The 19,256-nt window shown below is 41.2% G+C and overlaps 1 protein-coding gene across 1 annotated transcript in view; it reads right to left on the reverse strand.

Annotated features, from left to right (window-relative positions):
* The window catches only part of LOC144274921 (trinucleotide repeat-containing gene 6C protein-like), a 137,887-nt gene that overhangs the window by 26,444 nt on the left and 92,187 nt on the right, over nucleotides 1–19,256 (reverse strand). Inside the window, exon 5 of the mRNA XM_077834019.1 lies at nucleotides 6,364–6,696. Within this exon, the coding sequence (XP_077690145.1) occupies nucleotides 6,364–6,696 (333 nt within the window). The remainder of the gene's footprint in view (nucleotides 1–6,363; nucleotides 6,697–19,256) is intronic.

The raw sequence follows: 19,256 nt of genomic DNA on the forward strand, positions 1-19,256 counted from the left end.
AGGGCGGGCAGGCAGACACGCACAAACATGTCATCTAGGGAAGATGAAGAATTTTTTTTTTGAGGGGTAACCTCTATCTACTCTGACCTCCTGTTCTTCAAAACAGTCTTGCACCTGGGGAAATGGAGGGGGGCAGTTGGAGTGGGAGAGCATCTTCCCCTGTACTTTCCACTAGAGAGGCTGTGGGGCATGGAAAAACTGCTGATGAGATGATGCACAAGGATCCCAGGATGGCCACTGGGGAGGTCTGAAAGGCAAAAGAGGAGTGTGAGTAGACCCAAAGCAAAAGTGGAGCACTTCTCAAAGAACCACCTCCTTTCCTGAAAAACTGTGACCGTTTTCCCAAGCAATACGTTTGGAATTTTTTCCTCTTCCAAGGGAGCTGGGACAGACTCCACTACAGATTAATCTATTCTTAAGAAGGAACAAGTTCTATCTATCCCCAGAAGCTTGTTGGATTCCCTTGAGCTCTTCTTCGTCCAAGACTTTTTCATCTGAAAAAAGGATCCAGAGGCTTCTAATGTCTAGCAGATGATACAATGTGCATCATCATGCCTCTAAAGCTACCAGAGGATCACTGATCTAGATGTGGATCTGATTATTCAGGTCCTCCTCTTCACTGTTGATCTCTTCTTCCCATGGGTATTTTTATCCCCCAGGGACCTCTTTTGGTAAATGGTGCATCTGAGGAACCCAGGTCAACAGGTTTTGAAATATGAATACCCCTTGTCTAATGGTATCAGGCAACTCAAAAACATCTCCCTCAAGACAAAACTGAATGTGTACAAAGCAACTGTTATTGCCATCACAACATATAGCAGTGAGACATGGCAACTTACCAAGAAAGATACGCAAAAGCTGGATGCATTTCATCACAAATGTCTAAGAAGAATACTGGGAATAACATATAGAGATACGAAGACGAATGAACAAGTCAGAAAAATTACTGGACAAGGTACTCTCTCACAAATAATCTACAAAAGAAGACATCAGTGGCTGGGAGAATTGAAAAAGAATGCTTACCAAATACCGCCCTTGAATGGAAGTCAGAAAACGCAAGAAGAAAGAGGAAGACCATAAATAACATGGAAACGAACAGTTCTGAAGGACATCAAGCACCTCAACATGAAATGGGAAGATCTGCAGAGAAGGGCAGTTGACACGCAAGGATGACAAATGTGGGTAGCCCAACATGCAGCAAAGCACAGGACGGACTAAGGTCTAAGGTAAGGTAATAGTATCAGGAGGAAGTGGAGGTATTTGCTTCTGGCAGATTCTTGCTCTCTCACAGCCTGGATCCTCTTTTTTGAATGCCTGAGGCTATTTTCATAAGTCCATGAACTCTGGAGCCGTATGAACTCAATTCCTTCTGTAACCTCTTAGTTAAGCTATCTATGTCTCTGTGCAATATGTCAGCTCTTCCAATGGGAGGGGAGAAGCAGCCTCTGTTCAGTGGCAGGAGTTAGGGTGGGGTCAAGGGCGGGAATGTTCCCTGTGCCAGGTGTCACAGCTGCTTCTATCACCAGGGAGGTGCCTAAAGGAAGCAGGGAAAGGCTCTCTAGCGATGCCTGGGTGAAGGCACCATAAATCCCCTTTGAGAAGACTATCTGCTTAGATACCAGACCCCCTTGCAGCTGAACAGGTCTTACCTCCTGATTCTCTATGCTGCTCGGAGGTGGAATAAACCATTACGAAAGCCTCATTTTTTGTGTAAAAGACTGGCAACATGGGCATTTTGTGACCCTGGAATTCCTATAAGAGTCAGACATGCTGTACACCTCTTTCAACTGGCTCACTGCATGTGGGACTGAGACAGCTGCACACTGGTATGTAGCCTGATATCTTTCTAGCCTATGTTACCAGTTGCATTTTCTCCTATATTCAATCTGAACTCCTCAGTTAGCCTCCTCAGTTAGCACCACCTGGTGGAGAAAAACAAATGAGCTCTGAGATTTCAGCGATCTCCTTATATGCAGGGGATGTTATCACTAAAAAGTCTCAGTGTGCCATCTCCATCTGCTAGCAGGCAGAACAGTTCCCAAGCATCTAGCTTGGCCAAGATAACTGGAGAGAGACACATTCTACTACCTGTGCTCCAAAATCTGCTAACTGGATTTCTACGTGTAGTTTAAAGTTTTCATTTTGACCCTAACTGTTCTGCATCCCGATTTCGCTAACTGTATAATATTGCAGCAGTTCTCTTTATTATTGTGGGTTCACTTGTTTTGCATGCCCCAGAGTGAATGTGCTATGAAAGAAGTGGGAAAGGTTGCTCTGCTTGCTTTTTTTTTTTTCTCTTTTGTTAATTGCTAGTGTTCTGTCTTTCTTTCTAGCCTTCACAGAAAACTAGGAAAAGGGTAAATAAGTAAATGCACACACCGATGTAGAAAGTGCTGTTGAGGACTGCCTTGCTACTAAGACTGAAAGAACTAAATTAATAAACCCTGCTGGAAGCACCGGTGCAGCAGACTAGCAAATGGGAAATGGAGGTACAAGAAACTATAAAAGCCAGATACCTCAGGAGACCTATTAGTCAGGGAGTCTCTGGTTCAAGGCTTGCTAGAGAGCCTCACATTACTGTATACTAAATTCCTCTGTAGGTTATACTATAATTTATAGTGATCTTCTGCATGTTTTTGGGGGGAGGGGAGTAACTTTCCACAAAGTGAGCAAGAACTAATTTTACCTTTGATTTCTTTACGCTATGTGGATAGACTGTATTTTCTTTACAGCCTATCAACGGCACAGTGTCTATGACAACCCAAAAAGAATGGCATTCTTGATTCTGGAAATAATTTCTCTCTTTGGACTTCCAGAAAGGAGATATGACAACTTACAGAGAACGCTGCAAGGCTCATGTTTTTCCAGGGTTTTTCTAAGTAAGAAGAGGATGTTGGATAGGGATGACTATTAAGTAGTGTTTGGCCATATGGCTTGGAAAAGTCTCAGCTGGCACTGGTCAACTGTATTGTTTTCTTAAATGTGTTTAGACTTGTACTGACACATTTTTAGAAAACTAAATAAAACAAAACATCCCATCCATAGCACAACAGGGTTATGAAACAAGGCGAACTCTGAACATGAGAGATTGTAATTACGGAAGACATGTCTTTCCAGCTAGCCACAGGTGTACATTGCAGAAGCAGGTAAAAATTTGTCATTCATGAGAGAAGTAGCTATGACTTCTGCAGGATATATAGTAAGTGAAAGAAACTGGCCTACATCAGTTGGCAGAAGAAAAACAAATGTGCAGTTAACTATATCTGTTGTGATAATTCCTAAATAACTTTTACTGTGTTTCTAAGTTTTCCCTTGATCCTCTTTTTCATTATAACAAAAACTTATTTGATGTGAAATGCTGCTGTAATCTGACAATTCACAAGCACCTCTATATCAGCAGCAAATGTAAAAGGAAGAAAAAAAAAGAACTGTGAAAACTAACTGATCTATTCAGTTTTCAAACCTAAACAGCAAAGAAATATTGAAAACGTACCTCAAAATGGTATTTCAGCAATATGAGCACCAATAAATAAAACATCAAGCAATTACATGATACATTGTTGCCATAGGAAAATACTGCCACAGACTTCAAATTCAAAGACCTCCATATCACTCAGGATAAATTCATATCTGCTAAGGAGTGACTGAATTCCTTATTTTTGTATTTCTGGAATATCATCATCTTAGGACAGAGAATGTACAAAACAAAATCAAGACAAAAATAATGGAGTTATTTCTTCTCAAATATATAACTGTGAAACTTCCCCAGAAATTCAACTGTGTCTGCTTACTGAACACATTTATAAATTGTTCTGAGAGTACTTTTTAACTCCTAGCTACTCTGAGTTTGTTCATTTTAGTTTGATATTGGACAAGAGCAATTGCATAAATCTCGTAGCATTTACCATTTCCTGTGGTCTAACATATGGCAATTGCCTCCAATATCTTTTCGAATACAATCACAGGGTACTTTGGACAGAAATAACTCTACAACTTAGTTTCCTATCTAAAATATTTCTGTCAAAAACCTCAAGTTAATTGATTTTCATAACCAATTTGCAACAAAGAACAGTTAAGAAGTTTGGTGCTTTCACAATCATACAACTTGCATGACATGACCACAGCCTAAGTGTTCAAAAATATTGAGTAGGGACCACAAAAACACCCATGAGATTTTTTGAAAAATCTTAATCTAATTCCCCCTGCCTTCCCCAAATATCGGTGTGACATTTACAGAGTAAAAATTTTACTGTAAGTGCATTCAAATACAGGCTGCAGCTCCCCTGTATATCTTCTTTCTCCTGGACCCCAGTCTGCCTTGCTCCCTTGATTCCCACTTTGATAGGCTCCTTTAGCCCCCAAGAGCCACACTGCCCCCTGGCAGGCTCCAGCAGCTGTCCTCTCTCTATAATCTATGGAGAAAGGGGCTTACTACCTTAACTCTGTTAGTTCCCTCCTTCCTGCAGTGTGACTGGGGAAAAGGACAGGATGAGGATTCTGCTTCTGAGCTTGGGAGTGTGGGAATGGGCTACTTCCAGTACCACCAAAGACAAATGCCCAAATGAGAGTCAGACCCCGCAAAATCACGAAATTTAAAATAAATTCAATTCAATCTCAGGTTCTTTTTATTTGCCTTTGGGGTTTTGTGCCTTTAGGGAAATACTCAGGTCACATTTTCAAATTTTTTCTCCCCAACCACAAGAACTAGAAACGTATTCTTTGTTTTTAAATAAAGGTTGAGATTCTAATCTAATTAAATACCCCAGAAGCTGAGAGTTTAAGGAAAACACCAAATGTTGTCAGACTTGCAATAAGACCATGACAGCTGGCAACACTGTCCTGCTCTGCCTGCTCCAGGGCTCTGCCATGCTCAGTATGTGTAGGAGTACTACCGTACTGCAGGCAGCAGCTACATCTACAGTTACAGCAAAATTCATTCTTAAGTCCTTGAGCATCCAAATGGGGAAACCGCAAGCAGTTTCGACAAAATTAAATTAAGTCAGGCTGCAACAGTAATATTCATGATATCTCAAACATTGACAACACTGTGACGGTATGTCTACTATAGCTGCACAGATTGGCACTGGAGCTATGCTGCTCTAGCATAGAAGCTTCCTACATCAACGAAAGGGGTTTTTCTGTTGATGTAGGTGTACCCACCTCTCTGAGAGGCAGTAGCGAAGTTGATGGAATAATTCTTCCATCAATCTAGATGTGGTTATCCTAACTATGTTGCACAGGGCATGCAATTTTTCACAGTCCTGAGCAATGTAGCTAGGACGACCTAGCTTTCAAGTGTGGACCAGGTCTGACCCACTCTGTTTGCCTTTTCAGAGTAAATACCTCATACAAGAATGCACCCTGCTTTGCCTGACATATGTACGTAACAGGCATAGTGGAAAACAGACTGACAGGTATCTATCAGAGACTCTGAACGAATGGATCACCACTGTGAGAAAGAGACTTACAGAATCCCTAACAGGGAGTGGGAAGGGAGAAGCAAAATTGCCTCTTATGTCCTCACCAGCAGCTGGAGCGGAGGAAGAAAGAAGAGGGAAGGTGGATGAGAGACCATCCTCTCACACACTAGTCCCAATAGTCAGGAAGGTAGGTAGCCTTCATGCTTCCATCTGAAGTGAACATGGTGACTTTGCAGGAAGGTCCAGGGTATTCATTTAGTTTTTCTATGATTTTTGTTTCTTACCATGTGGCTTATCAGGGAGCAGAAGAGCAAGTAAATGTACACCAAAAAAATGCAGTACAGCAAATGTGAAATATACCTGTTTTTAACTTACATGCAAAAGATATCTTAAAGAACATGACGATCGCAAAGTCAAGCACTCAACACATAGGAAATTCCCAAATTAAGGTTGCCTGTGCAAGAATCTTAGGCTGTGCCTAAAACATCTAGCACGAGGCCCTGCTACCTGCAGAAATAGAAATCTATTCACATGACCTGAAGATTTTTACCAGTGATACAAACAAAAAATAATATATTTTAAGATTCAGATTTCATGTCTCCCTTTCCTCTCTCATAGTAAGATTTTCAGTAAGATTCATCATACTGAGAAAAGGAAAACCGTAGATAATGGTTGCTGAACAAAAAGTTTTTTAAATTTTGGCATATGTAAACATTTCTAAATTTGAGTTCTGCACCATAAAGTTGCTAATGCATCTGCTTTCATGTTCTCTAAGGAAGAAAGAAATTGCACATGTTCAACTTACAATACTATCATTGCCACATATAATATTTGGTATTTCTTACAGTAGTTTTGATCATAGTCTCTTTAATTACCAAAGGTAAAAGGCATAATTACACAGAGAATGAGTTTGCAGTGTCCCCATTAGATGTGAACATCTTACCTGTTTGGGTTAGGGTCTTACTGGGATGATGCTGTCCACCTGCTCCTGGCTGTGGAGGAGGACTTGCCCCTCCTTGTCCAGTACCTTGTGGTGGGCTTGCGCCCGTCAGAGTTCCAGTAGGCAGTGGCTGACCTCTCTTTAAGAGCTGCTTCTGTTCTTGCTGGCGGAAGCGTGGAGGCACCTCACGAGGCAGGTAACGGGATGCAGCTGGCTGCTGCCCATTAGCAGATGCACGCTTGCCATTGCTGCTGTTGGTGATAGTGCTGGTGGAAGTACTGGTACCGGTACCGGCAGGCTGGGGCTGGCTTAAACTGGTCTTAATAGGTTCTGGCACTGTATAAAATGAAACAAATATTAGTTTAATCCAAGGAAGAATTAAAGATCATTTCTTCAAAACGAGTGGGTAAAAGAAATTATAAAATTTAATCTTAGAAACGCAAAGTAAAATACATACAAGAATTATATATAAAATATATAAAGAAACTTCTACGGAGAAAAATGTCAACATTTGTTTAAGGAATAAACAGTTTTATCCAAGTTTCTGTTAGGAGGGATAATAGTATAAAATTGACCAGGGCTTTTCCCTAAACAACAATCCTGAAGCAACAAATGCAGGAACAAACAGGATAATACCAAAATTACTTTACAAGATGAAGAGGTTACGCACCTCGTGCAGTAACCGTGGTTCTTCAAGATATGCCCTCCTATGGGTGCTCTACTGTAGCTGTATCCACATTCCTGCATCTCAGATCAGAGATTTTAGGTAGCAGTGTCCATCTGGCCCGCACGTGCGCTCTCCCTATCTCATGCCTTGCCTCGAGGCTATCTAGCACTGTGTGGACAAACCATCCTCAGTTCCTTCTCTACCACAAAGACATTTATTAAGAGCTCCAAAGTAGAGGGGAGAAGGGCGGGTTGTGGAGCACCCACAGGGACACACATCTTGAAGAACCACTGTTACGGCACAAGGTAAGTAACCTCTTCTTCGAATAGTGTCCCTATGGGTGCTCCACTGTAGGTGACTGTACAACAGTATCCCTGATGGAAGGGTGGGACTTCAGAGTCAGTACTTAAAGAGTTAGTACTGATGATAATACTGTGGATCCAAACACAGCATCTGATGCTGAGTTATAGATGATTGCACACTGTTCTGCAAAAGTATGAGCAGATGCCCAAATTGCTACTCTACATATTTCTGTGATGGGAACGTTTTTAATGAAGTCGAAACAGATCCTGTGGAATGAGTTTGAACTCCAGACAGAGGCTGAAGATTGTAGGTGCAATAGGAAATGCAGCTAGATATCCACCTAGAGTCTCTGTTTCAGGATTGAGGATCCTTTAGACCTCTCTGCAAGCAAAAGGAATAGTTTTGGAGATTTTCTGAAAATTATTGTTCTAACCAAATAGAATGCCAAAGCTCTCCTGACATTGAGTTTATGCAATATTGCTTCTCTCTTGGCATGGTGTGGCTTTGGAAAGAAGGTTGGGAGGGACGTAAGTTGGTTTATGTGGTGTCAGTGTGACCTTATCACTAAAAAAAATTGTGAAGGTGGGTGTGCAATTAGAGCCTCTATTTCCCTGATTCTCCAAGATGAGAAGATGGCTACTAGGAATGTCGTTTTCATAGACAGAGACATAAGTGAGCATGTGGCCACTGGTTCAAAAAGAGGCTTTGTAAGGCACTTGAAAACCAAGTTAAGGCCCCATGTTGGTGTAGGACGCTTGATTTGTAGGTGGTTACCCATACCCTTGAGGAATCATTGTAGGATAAGTGAATTCGGAATAGTCATCTATCTTATGATGAAAGGCTGTTATGGCTGTGAGGTGTACCTTTATTGAATTTAGAGATAATCCTGACCTTTTTTAGATCTAGGATGTAGTCTAGTACTAGCAGGAGTGGAGAGGATATGGGGGTAACATGTTTTGAGTCACTCCAGATTTGGAATCTTTTCCACTTCTGCATATACATGTGATGAGTTGTTATTTTTGTGCTATGGAATAACACCTCTTTCACATTCTCTGAACAGGAACGCTCCATGTTTTCGAACCATTGAGGAACCATACCTTGAGTCACAGAACCTGTGAGCTGGGATGGCAAATCTGGCCGGCATTCTGAGAGAGGAGGTGAGGAAGGGACTGAAAAGTGATTGGGAGGCACACCGCTAACTGAGTAAGGTATGAGAACCACATTTGGGTTGGCCACGTGTGAACTAGGAGAATAACTTTTCTTTTCTTATCTTGAGCAGGACCTTCAATATGCGAGGAATTGGAGGAAAAGCATAAAGGAGATCTGTATTCCAGTGAAAGAGGAAGGCATCTCGTAGCAAATGATGTCCCAGACCAGCTCTGGAGCAATACTGGGAGCATTTTTTGTTTTGGTCTATTAATAAATTAAAATAATTAATAAAATAAGTCTATTTTTCGGACTCTCCAATGACAAAATACATTGTGGAGAACAACAGGGTCCATTTCCCAGTCATTTTCCTGCAAGAATGTCCTGCTGAGGGTGTCCACTATGGTATTCTGCACAGCCAGCAGGAAGGCTGCTGCTATGATGCTGCTGTGCCAAACACACCAATTCCATAGTTTCACTGCCTTTGCACAAAGGGATGGTGATCTCACTACTCCCTGGTGGCTTATGTAGAACATTCATGCTGTGTTGTCTGTCATGAGTTTTATATGTTTATCCTTGATCAATTATAGGAAATGTCAACAAGCATTCCTGACCACCTTGAGCTACAACAGGTTGATATGTAGTGTTGATTCTAAGAGGAACCATTTGCCTTGAACCATGTGATTATCTAGATGAGCTCCCCAGCCACGTAAAGATGAGTCTGTTGTCAGTATCAGTGTTGCAGGTGGCTGAGTGAAGGGGACTCCTATGCAGACATCCTGCAGATCTTTCCACCATTTGAGAGAGTCTTTGACCATCAACAGCAGTTTATTCAATCTGTCTCTGTTTGGTGTGTATACGTTTGGAGCCATGCCTGAAGGCAATGCATGTGGAGACTTACGTGACTTTTTATAAAGGTGTTTACTGCCATGTGCCCCAGTAGTAGCTGAAGGCAATTTCTGGCCAATGTCTGGAGGCTGATCTGAATGGCATTGATTAAGATGCTTAGGGTGTTGAACTTGTGTAGTGTGAGGAAGGCTTTGGCCTTCACCACATTTACACAGGCTCCCATGAATTGTAGATGTTATACTGGAGTCAGAGTCAATTTTTGAGTGCCAGTTGTAGTCCCACCTGCATGAATACATCTATAGTCTTTTGCTTGGCTACCAGGACTTCATCAAAGGATTGAGCCTTAAGTAGACACCCATCTAGATACAGATATATCAGGATTCCTAGTTTGCGAAGATGGGACACTACCACTGATAGGACCTTTGAGAACACTCTGGGTGCAGATAAGTCAAATGGAAGTACTCTGTATTGAAAATGGTCTTGACCTGAGGTGAATCTCAGGAACCGCCTGCGGGATTGGTTGAATCACAATATGAAAATAAGCACCTTATAGGTCAACAGTCAAGAACCCTGGTCCAGAGATGGAATTACTGTTGCTAATGTAACCATCTTGAATCTTTGTGCCGTTTCATATTTCTTTAGTGACCTCAGATCCAGAATGGGTCTCCATCCTCCATTCCTTATAGGTATCAGGAAATATTTGGAGTAGAAACCCTTCCCTCTGTGCTGATTTAGAACTGGTTCTACGTGACCAGGGTTTAGGAGATGATTTATTTCCTGACATAACAGGCACTCATGAAAAGGGTTCCTGAAGAGGGACAGGCAGGGAAGATATGTAGGAGGGAGGGAGGTAAAGTGGATTGAATAACCATTGGAGATGATCTCCAGTACCCACTTGTCTGATGTTATCTTTTCCCAGTTTTATCGAAAAAGTCTAAAAGGATATAGATAACTCTAGTTTTGCAGCAATTAATAGTGAGAGTGGGAGATCTGGGCCTCAACCAATGTCTCAAAATTGATGTTTCGACGTTGAGAGCTGTACAGTTGAAGTTGGGGGGGAGAGGGGCTATTAGCTTTTGGTTTTGTATCCATTGTCTTTTCCTCTGGGATTTGTAGTGTCTCTGGGGTGGAAGGAACTGGGCCAGTCAATCTTTGTGATGCCTGTGATTCGCTGTACTTTATTTTCTGTGCAGGTATGTAGATCCCCAAGGAACATAATGTGGCTCTTGAGCCCTTTACTGTGTGGAGAAGAATGTTTTTTCCACAAAGGGTATGGATCCTTCTAATGGAAGGTCTTCCACAGTCATTTGGACTTCTCTTGGGAGGCCTGAAAGGTGATGCCATGAAGCTCTCCTCATTACTACCGCAGTTGATATGGAGTGAGCAGCTGTATCTGCAGTGTCTAATGTGGTCTATAGTGCTGTCCTTGTCACAAGCTGGCCCTCAGCACTGATGGCTTGTAACTGTTCTCTTTGATCATTTGGGACATGTTCAATAAAGGCACCGATTTTCACATAATTGATATTGATTATATTTTGCCATCAGGACCTGATAATTCACAATCCTAAACTGCAGGATTGCTGTTGAGTACAATTTCCTGCTCAATAAGCCCAGTTTTTTCCAATCCTTGTTGCACGGTGTTGATTTAGGGTGGTGCTGTCTGCCAGGATCAATTACAGCATCTACCACAAGGAAATTTGGGTCCTCATCTTTAGAGGGGACATAATATTTTTGTCTGCCCTTTTCCATGTGGGCGTTATCATGGCCAGTGTTTGCCAGATGATTTTATATGGATCTAGTAGGGCTTCATTGATCAGGAGTGTAGTAAGAGCTGATGAGGACCTATGGAGTATGTCCAGCAGCTTGTGTTGTGACTCCTTTACTTCGAGGGGGATCTAAAGTAAGTCTGCCATTCTCTTGTTGAAGTCTTGAAACTGTTTGAAGTCATCTGAGATTGATGATGGAGGAGGCATCACAGCTTCATCTGGATAGAATGATGAAATGTTTGTTGCTGGAATAATTTCTTTATTCAGTTGTGCCTCCTACTCCTCAAAGATCTCCTCTTGAGGATCATGGGGTCTAGAAAGGGAAGCTGAGGGAGATCGTTTTCCTTTATCACTATGAGAGACACCTGAGGTCCTAGAGAACTGGTGTCTATATGTTGCCCACTGGTCCCAGTACTGCCACTGGAGTGGTGCAAAAGTCATGGGTGGTCCATACCCAACGTTGTCCAAACCAAGTGGGCGGGCCTTCCCTGTCACGGTGACGTTGTGGCTCTGCAAGTGTTTCCAGGTGACTGGTCCCTTGACATTGCCCTGGGGAGCTTTGAACTGAGACCAAAGATATGTTATCATTGACCTCTTCTTCTTCGCTCAACAGAGGTGGAGCAGATAAGGAGGCCCATGGAGAGAGTGTCTCAGTACTCTGGGGAATTCAGAAGACTAAGATGGGGTCGATACCTAGCAGGGAGGATTCCAGCATTTGAAACCAAGAGGTCCTTGGAGAAACAGAATTCCTGTGGTACCATGGTGGTAATCGGTGTCGACTGAGTCGGTCTAGAGTGGCCCATCAGTGTCCAGGGAGTCAGTGGTACCTGCAGTCTTCTGTGGTCCAACAATTGATCAGAAGATGGCGCTCTGGTGAAAGTGCTCAGAACCGAAGCTCTCCTTGTCTCCAGCAGTGCTATTTTAGGAGAGGTAGTCCGGTCTCTATCCCTTCTCTTGACTGACCGTATTGACGCTTCTGAACCTGTGCCCCTCCAGTCTTCAGGCTTACTGCCAATACTGGTACTCATGGGTACCATGTCGCGATTCAGTCAGTACAGAGATTATTTTGCCAGGCATAGAATCATAGAACTAGAAGGCACCTCAAGAGGTTATCTAGTCCAGTCCCCTGCACTCAAGGCAGGCCTAAGTATTATCTAGACAATCCCTGACAAGTGTTTGTCCAACCCGCTCTTAAAAATCCCCAATGATGGAGATTGCACCACCTTTCTAAGCAATTTATTCCAGTGATTAACCACTCTGATATAGTTAGTCCAACTTAAACTGCCCTTGCTGCAATTTAAGCCCATTGCCTCTTGTCCTATCCTCAGAGGTTAAGAACAACAATTTTTCTCCCTCTGCCTAGTAACAACCTTTTACGTACTTGAAAACTGTTATGTCCACCTCAGTCTTCTCTTCTCCAGACTAAACAAACCCAATTTTTTCCAATCTTCCCTCATACGTCATGTTTTCTAGACCTTTAATCATTTTTGTTGCTCTTCTCTGGACTTTCTCCAATTTGTCCCCACCTTTCCTGAAATGTGGTGCTCAGAACTGGACACAATACTCCAGTTGAGGCCTAATCAGCATGGAGTAGAGCGGAAGAATTACTTCTCATGTCATGCTTACAATACTCCTGCTAATACATCCCAGAATGACGTTTGCTTTTTTTGCAACAGCGTTTATTTAGCCTGTGATTCACTATAACCCCCAGATCCCTTTCCACAGTACTCCTTCCTAGGCAGTCATTTCCCATTTTGTACGCACCTTTTTTTTCCCTAGTCAAATTCTTCAGTCTGGGGACTTGTAGCCCTCTTTTTTTAGGTTTTATTAAAGGAATCAGCAGATTTCTTCTTTGAATCCACTGGAGTTTAATGTCCCGAGGATCTTGATGGTCACGTCAAGGATTGTTGCTCTGGAGAGGTCCTGGGTCAGAGGCTGGTCTAAGTAAATTTTTCATCATAAGGAATCTGAGCTTCAGTTAATGGGTCTTTCTTGTCCTTTATTTATATTTCAGACAGAAAGTACACTTTGGTGGCGTATGGAATTCTCCTAAGCAGCCATTGCAGCATGAATGGCTGTCACTGACCAGAATGGCTTCTCTGCAGGAAAGACCGTATTTAAACCTGGGGAGCTGGTCATGCCCCTTCTTGGGGTTCATTCCGCCCCCACAAGGGGAGAAGGTAACAAAATCAGTAAGGAGAGGGAAATAACGGTTTTCGAAAGCTACAAAAAAATGTTTTATTATAAAACAAACCTAGATAACAAATCCTACTAGCTATTCTGTAAACTAAAATTAATTTTAGAAATTAATCATCTCTCAGATTGTGCTAATGGTCCGTCGCAGGCCAAGGGCAGTTGAGAAGGAACTGAGGATGGTTCACCTGTGCAGTGCCAGATAGCCTCGAGGCAAGAAACAAGACAGAGAAAGCGCATGTGCAGACTGAACAGACACTGCCACCTAAAATGTCCGATCTGAGGCGCAAGGAGGCAGATACACCTATAGTGGAGCACCCACAGGGACACTACTCAAAGAAAAAATGTGGCCTCCTCAAACTTTAATACATGCTTAAATATATACAATAACTCTTATGATAGCTAAAAATATCAAATGATGTTTAAATACAATTTATAAATTGGATCAAAACCATAACATAGGTCCACGTACACTGACCAGTGAATATAATCTCAAGTACCTTTGTAACAGAGCGCATCAAAAACTCAATTCTGCCTCATGTACATTCTGCCCTTCACCCAGCATCTTGGAAATGAGCTGCGCATGCTCATGCACACACCAGTGTTCATCTCCTACTGTAGGATAAAAGAAGCCCTAAATATTCACTGAAATTCATTCCAAACCTTGTGTGGCTCGCATTCATGAAGCTCAAAACAGTGTGTAAGTAATATATATATATATATATATATACACACATATCAGGGGGTACCTGTGTTCATCTGTAACCACAAAAACAACAAGTAGTCTGGTGGCACCTTAAAGACTAACATTTATTTGGGCATAAGCTTTCGTGGGCATAACCTTTCGTGGGTAAAACACATCATCTGAAGAAGTGGGTTTTTACGCACGAAAGCTTATGCCCAAATAAATTTGTTAGTCTTTAAGGCCAAGGGCAGTTGAGAAGGAACTGAAAAAAAATATATATAAAAAAACATAACTCAAGAATGTATACTTGTGAAATGAATGTTTCATCTGCATTTCCCTTTAACTCTCCACAACTCTGTGTGTGTGTGATTGGAAAAGTTTTCTGGATTTTTAATTGAGTTTAAGTCAAAGCTAGATTCCTGGTGAAGTAAGACTGTCCTAAAACAATAAAATAAAACAGCAAGTATAAGGTTGCTTCGAATAAAATTGCTTTACTATTCGCCACAGCCAAGGAATTAAATTACAAAGTCAAAAATTATACAGACTATTCTACCACTGTTTTATCCATAATGGTCAGAGTAAGATACAGATGCAGCAGTGTTTTGCTTTAATACCTAATTTAAGAATATTGTTAAATAACTTTCTGTTATCACTGAAGCGAAGTGTGTGTGTGTTGGCTGAAAAGTAATTTCAAGGGAATAAATCAGCTCACTATTTTTTAAGTTATCAAATAAATAACTCTGGATTCCATTTTAAGATATACTTGCACATACTATGTATTTGTCTGCTGTGACAGGGTTGGACCGGATGGCTACAGGAGAGTAACAGAAGGCAGATATATTAGCCCCAGGTTAAGTAGGTCCCTTTTCCCTGGGTAAGGTAACAGGGAAGGTTCCAGAACAATCAGGAACCTTCTGGAGACAATTAAGACGGACAGGCTGGTTAGAACACCTGCAGCCAATCAAGAAGCTGCTAGACTCAATTAAGGCAGGCTAATCAGGGCACATGGGGGTTTAAAAAAGAGCTCACTTCAGTTTGTGGTGCGCATGTGAGGAGCTGGGAGCAAGAGGCACTAGAAGCTGAGAGTGAGAACGTAGACTGTTGGAGGACTGAGGAGTACAAGCGTTATCAGACACCAGGAGGAAGGTCCTATGGTGAGGATAAAGAAGGTGTTGGGAGGAGGCCATGGGGAAGTAGCCCAAGGGAGTTGTCGCTGTCACACAGCTGTTCCAGGAGACACTCTAGACAGCTGCATTCCTCAAGGCCCTGGGTTGGAACCCGGAGTAGAGGGCGGGCCCAGGTTCCCCCCAAACCTCCCAACTCCTGGTCAGACACAGGAGGAATTGACCTAGACTGTGGGTTCACGAAAACGGCCAAACTGAGTGCTGCCGTGAAGCTCCAAGGCGAGCAAATCCGCCAATAAATGCAAGACTCACCAAGGTAGAGGAGGAACTTTGTCACACTGCATTCATGTGTATGTATGTGCCGTTTGTTTAGAAATGGATTATACATACATACATAATTAGAAAATGTTTTAAATTATGAGATCTGTTTTAAACACATGAATAGGTTGGATTTATTCAGTTATTTCATTTGGTTGGAAAGAATAAATTACATGTATCCTATGTACGCTGACCACATTTCTCTGGATTTTTTTTTTGCACTTTCATACAACAATGCCAAGTGTTCCTATCACTGTACTAATTCATAACTAAGAGCACATAATTCATTATAACATATCCAATGTTTTACAAAATCAACAGTTGTTTCTCTATCCAATAGTTCTAAGTCAAGGACATTTTTCTAAATAGTAGTCCAATAGTACTCCTAAATATAGTAGTCCAAAAACATTCCTAGTCATAACATTAAGTTTAAATTCACTACCCCATTTTCTATACAAAAGCCATACATATTTTGTACTTTTGAAGATATTTTGCAGGCACACAAAAAGGAATGGCTGTAAGGATAATAATCAACAATATATGTGTTGACAATACCAAATTAGTTTTCTTCATATCATGAATAGTAGCGGAGACCTTTTTTCCTTGCTGATTACAATAGGAGAGGTACTCTATTTAAATTGCAGAGTTGATCCAAAATAGATGTTTTCCATGCAGTACAACTGAATGTGGATTTGCTGAATTAGTATTCGCTTGGTGAGAGTATCTTCAATTTGGGTGATAAAGATTTTGCCTTTTTGAAAGAGAAGTACTGATTCTCCAACGTTTGTGTTATCTTACATTTTCTGGGCATCAGATAGATAGACCAAGGCACAGTGGACAGTACTACAGAAAGAGCACTAGCTTTTATAAATGTACTGAGTAATCTATAGGATAGTCAGAAAAGATCTATCTGAATATATCTTAGATACTTCAGAAATAAATGTACATAAATAGAAATAATACACTATATAAATAATCCTTGTATTTAAACTTTAATGCTCTCCACAAATTTTAGATTTAAATCACTAAAATCAGTTTCACTTGTGTTTTTCATGGCTATCCCAACTTTTATCTCCTCCTTGATTACCAGTTTCTAAATTTAAACCAAAGCCAAAATTTCCCCATAGAAGTACCAGTTAAGTAAGCAGAATACTAAATTCTCAAAATCATGAAAAATTCTCACTATCCTCTGTGTGAGTAATATGCATTTCCAATCTTTGAGCTGTTTATTTCGCAGTTACTATAACAAATCTCTCGTCTGTACAGTTGATAAGACATTCCTCTCTTTAGCAGGGGCAATTTACTCTTGGGATAGAGTACTCATTTAGACTTTCAATTATAAGCAGGCTTTGGAGAATTCAATTTTATCATTTCAATGGACAGTAGCGATGTTTATTTTAAGCATTTTTCAGATTTTTATAGATTTAAATGTTCATAGTTGTGGAAATTATAGCGGGTCACACAATTATTTAATGATAGTAAACAGATTCAAAAAATTATAACCATTAAAACACAACCACCACATGTCAAAATATACAAAGCAGATTTCCTTAGATCAAAGTAAGTTCTCAAGAAACGTTTTTCCTACTTTGCCTATCTGTAAATTTTGATAATCGTCAATTGCAATATTTTTTCATCAGTTTGTGTTTGTACAGTGAGATTGACATTTACTGATAAAAATCTAACCTTTCCAACCCTAATTATAAGCCATTGTGTATGTCTGATCAGCCCATGGTCTTTTAAGTTTAGTCACTTCTCCTAATGTTTGGAGAGATTCCACATAACTATATAACCTTCACATTGTTTACAGCCATGATGCTTTGAACCTTAAGCAATTTTACATATTTTTAACCTGTCTAATAATTCAGGAAACAAAAAACTACATCAAAACTGATCCAAAAGTTTATTATGTGGACATACTAAGCCTTTGTTTTCTGGCTGTCTTTAACCAAATCTTTTACCTTATTTATATCAGCCATTTGAGCATATCCCCATTTTGCTGTGCATCTAAATCCTGTACTCCAGATTTATATCTGACATGTCACACATGCTAATCTTACCTGAAGTAATGAGGCCAAAACTACACCAGATTCTGCCAACAAAGACTGGCACAGAGTCCTTAATAGTGTAAAGTCTACTAGGAAGGGGCTCATAGCTGTGACTTCCACTTTGATGGGGCAATAGGATGCTGAGGACCAAAGTAACACCAAGAGAGTGACATTAGCTAAGAAGAGGTTATGGCTTGTAGCTGGGAAATGCACTGATTCAGTGAAGTCATTGGGCAGCCACTGCAGAACAGGCAGGAAATTTCTTTTGGTTAATCAGAAAAATGTTGACTAAACTGCAAAATCATGGTTTGCTTAAAACTGAACCTAGACTCTTCACAGCCAGCCAATGCCCATGATCAGCCACTAAGTTTTGGCTTTTGGCTTTAGCCATCCTTGGAAAGTCTGTTATGCATCCATATTGTGAACTAGGATTGAAAATGCTGCATTTCAACAATACAGGACAGACCTCAGATGTCCTTAATGACCAGGGTTTTGGGGACTGGGACGTAGAAAAAAGGGGTGCAGCACAGATGGGAAGTGTCGGGGGGAGGGCTTAGCCCTCTGCCTGGCACTAGGACCAAGGAGTCTGCCCTAACAGCTGTTGCTCTGCCCCACTATGCAGTAGCCCCATCCCTTCAGCCCAGCTTCCCTTGACCCCAGTTCCCTGTGCAACCAGGTCCTGTGCTTCTGCCTCCTGACTCAGTTGAGACCAGCTACCTTGCCTGCTGTATGGAGAGCCTTCCTGACTGCCCGCAACCCCTGTAGCCCTGCCTCCTATTGTACAGGCCAACCAATCAGAATTTTTTTTTACTGATGGAAGACACAGCCAATGAACTCTGGCTGTTTCATCCACAGCACATGTGTATGTGCCCACAAAAGGGGAGGGAGCAGGCAGAGGAAGAAATACAGGATAAAAGGCATCCTGCACTGAATTAGTACAGGACAGGCAATTTTTTATTTAAATAAGGGATGTCCCTTACAATACAGGACGACCCTACATTGGCAACCCTACAATGTAAACACTGTTTAGGTGTCATAGGAGTTTTGAGAGCAGTTCCGATGACTAAGTGCTGCTTTCGCATATGTAAAATAGGTTAATATGTTTGAAAAGCAATAGGACTCATCAATACTCCATTTCTCACTATTATTTACTAGCAGCTGAAAGCCCGTGCTGTTGCATGAGTGCAATTTGTAAAGTTGTGTATAAAAAAAGCTGAAAATGACTGAACTTGAAAACCAGATAGTAACACACCACAAATACCAGTGATGATTCAACGTAGTGACATTCTAAACAGAAAGAACTCTCACCATGCTTGTAGCTGTTTTCTAACATGCCACACTGACTCAAACAGACATTATTCACGGAGGACTGCCCTCTGAAGAGATTTGATAGTGGTCTGAGGGCTCTGCACTTCACTGATGAGGCACCGACAAACTGGCTTGGCAAGCTCGTATGCAATAAGGCTTCAAAGAGAGACAGAGTACCATTCCCAGAATCTTACTATATAAATATCATAACACCGCGTAGCCCCAGTCACGGACCAGGAACCCACTGGTGCTGTGAAAATACATAACAAGACAGTACCTGCCACAAAGAACAAACAATCTAAGTAACTCTTTAAACAATTAATCTACCTTTCATTTTGGAGTCTACATCATTTTATACAAACTTATTTCTAAAATAAAAAATAATACATTTCCTTGATGTTCTATTTTAATAATTTCTAAATAATTTCAATGTGCAGGAAAAAAAACTTTTGCCTTTTCTAAAATGCCAACCAATACTGTCTTCTCAGA

This window comes from Eretmochelys imbricata, chromosome 14 (genome assembly GCF_965152235.1).
Source record: "Eretmochelys imbricata isolate rEreImb1 chromosome 14, rEreImb1.hap1, whole genome shotgun sequence".
Lineage (NCBI taxonomy): Eukaryota > Metazoa > Chordata > Testudines > Cheloniidae > Eretmochelys > Eretmochelys imbricata.